This window comes from Amaranthus tricolor, chromosome 14 (assembly GCF_026212465.1).
Source record: "Amaranthus tricolor cultivar Red isolate AtriRed21 chromosome 14, ASM2621246v1, whole genome shotgun sequence".
NCBI lineage: Eukaryota > Viridiplantae > Streptophyta > Magnoliopsida > Caryophyllales > Amaranthaceae > Amaranthus > Amaranthus tricolor.
Window position 1 is genome coordinate 17322225 of NC_080060.1, and position 2820 is coordinate 17325044.

Here is a 2820-nt window from a genome sequence, read left to right on the forward strand (position 1 = left end):
CGCACATAATCTCAAAGGGGATGTTCCAATCTGGTGGTTGGATAATAGGAGCAGAGATAAGAGCCTATTTCAATCTGTTAAAAGCTTCAAGGCAATCGTTAGTAAACAAGAACAAGGGATCTTTGGCGAGAAGTTTAGTTAGAGGCCTAGCAATCTAAGAGAAATCCTTGATAAACCTCCGGTAAAAACTAGCGTGACCAAGAAATTTCCTTATTCCCTTAACATCAGAGGGTAGAGGTAAATGCTCTATAACCTTTATTTTCGCTTTATCTACCTCAATTCCCCTATTGGAAATAACATGACATAACACTACCTATTGTACCATAAAATGACATTTTTCATAGTTTAGGGTGAGGTTGGTCTCCTTACACCTACGGAGCACCTTTTCGAGGTTGCTTAAGCATGCTTCGAAAGATGTTCCATACACAAAAAAATCATCCATAAATACTTCCATAAAATCCTCAATAAAATCAGAGAAAATGACCATCATGCATCGTTAGAACGTGACGGGGGCATTATAGAGACCGAAGGGCATCCTTCGATATGCAAAGGTCCCATAGGGACAAGTAAAAGTGGTCTTTTCCTGATCATCTGGATGGATAGGGATCTGGAAAATCCAGAGTATCCAACTAAATAGCAAAAATATGAATAGTAAAAGTGGTCTTTACGGGTTGCTTTATTCAATTTTCTGTAATCTATGCACATTCTCCAACCCGTAACTATTCTAGTGGATACTGACTCACCCTTATCATTTTTTATAATAGTCATGCCACCCTTTACGGGGTAACCCTTATCATTTTGGGCACTACCTGTACGGGGTAACCCACCTACTATCAGAGATAGGGTAGATTATGCCTGTGTTAAGTAATTTCTGAACCTCTTTTCTCACAACATATTTCGTATTAGGATTCAATCTCCTTTGAGGTTCTATAGATGTGGCATGATCATCATCAAGAAATATTCTATGCATGCAAAAAGATGGACTTATACCAATGATATCATCTATTGAATACCTTATGAGACTGTTGAAAATTTTAATCAATGCAATCAATTGGTTAAGTTGGGTATTATTTAATTCAACATTAAAATTACTGGATAAGTTTCATTTTCTCCTAAATAAGCATATTTTAATAAAGAGGGAAGAGGTTTAAGATCTACCTTAGGTGGCGTGGATCTCTCCTATTTAACCGTCACAGAAGCCTCCAAAACTGTCTCCATCATTGGTTCCATATAGAAATCTGGTTCATCTAACAGCTTCTTCAAACTTGCGGCCTCTGAGCACCTTCCATCCTCAACTCCTTCTAAGATTGACCTCAAAGGGTCATCATACTGTGGATGCATAATCTCAACCCTTGCTACTTGTGGTCTGCACAGTGATTCATCAACGGGTCCTTTCATCATTGATGGAAGATGAAACTCAATGTCCTCCCCCAAGATGTTCAATGTAAGCTTGCCATTAAACACATAAAAAACAACCCATGCAGTCTTCAAAAAAATCTCTCCCAAGAATGATAGGTATGACATGATCTTCAACAATATCCATAATCACAAAATCACAAGGGACATAGAACTTCCTTATTTGAACTGGCAAATCATCAACAACTCCAACTGGAAACCTTACTGATCTATCGGCTAGCTTCAAAGACATCCTTGTTGGCTTGATCTCCGCATTGATCCTCTTGCATAAAGATTGCGACATGATACTCACACTAGCTCCCAAATCAACAAGTGATTTATTAACCAAAACTTCACCAAATTTGACTGGAATGGTGAAACTCCCGGGGTCAGCTTCTTTTTTCGGCACCTTGGACTCTAAGATAGCACTGCCTTCTCATCTTAGTGTTTCTATGCTTGTTTCCATCGGCTTCCTTTTGTTAGATAATACCTCATTCAGAAATTTTGCATAAGAAGGCATCTCCTTGATAGCATCTATGAAGGAAATGTTTATTTCAAGCTTACTCAGAACTTCTAAAAACTTCCCATATTTTTCTTCAAGCTTACGATGCGCTAATCTCTGTGGGAATGGAATAGGAGGTACATATACATCAGTGATGGGCTCCTTTCTCTTCTCTGGGGTAGGTGCTGGTTGTTCCTTCTTTTCCCCCTCATTGGGTGCTTCTTCCTCTATTACCACCTCTTCTTCTTCATTCTCAAAAACAACCATGGGTGGAGGATTATAGGTGGTGCCGCTTCTTAGTGTAACTGCATTTACATGCCCGGAGGGGTTATTCTTGGTGTTGCTTGGCAGCTGTCCACTGGGTTTGGAAAGATTGCTTAATTGCTGCGCCATCTATGCCATCTGATTATCAATGATTTTGTTGTGTGCTTGAATCTGCTGGATGGCACTAGAAGTATCAGCATTAATCTTGGACTAAATGGAATTGAAGTTCTCCATCATGGACTCCAAATTTGATTTTTGTGGTGAGTTTGGTGGTGGAGGTCTTTCAAACCCTAGGGGTTATTGGATATATGTCGGTGGAGGTTGGTGATATGATGGTGGGTTCAATGATGCATTGGGATTTATGAAAAGTTGGGATGATGCTTCCAACCTTCATTCTAAGTGTTGGAGTATGGGTTGAATGGTGGCTTTCCTTGGTTATACACTGCATTAACTTGTTGGCTTGATGACGATTCTGCTGCTGCACACTCTGATGGGGAATGACCATGGATTCCACACACTTCACAAGCCTTCAGTGTGTTCACTACACTCAACTAGTCCATCCTCCTTGACAAGGCATGGACAGAGTTTTGAATGGCAAGTAATGCATCAAATTCATATTTTCCACCTTTCTTGGTATTCCTTTTATTTCTCTAATGGAA

The 2820-nt window shown here is 39.7% G+C and overlaps 1 protein-coding gene across 1 annotated transcript; it reads right to left on the reverse strand.

The window, feature by feature from the left end:
* Positions 1-1179: 1179 nt before the first annotated feature.
* On the reverse strand, positions 1180-2290 carry LOC130799369 (uncharacterized). The gene is made up of 3 exons (XM_057662468.1): positions 1886-2290; positions 1523-1804; positions 1180-1449 (listed from the first exon to the last, which is right to left on the reverse strand). Exons 1-3 carry the CDS (start codon positions 2288-2290, stop codon positions 1180-1182), a joined length of 957 nt encoding a protein of 318 aa, XP_057518451.1.
* Positions 2291-2820: the final 530 nt, after the last annotated feature.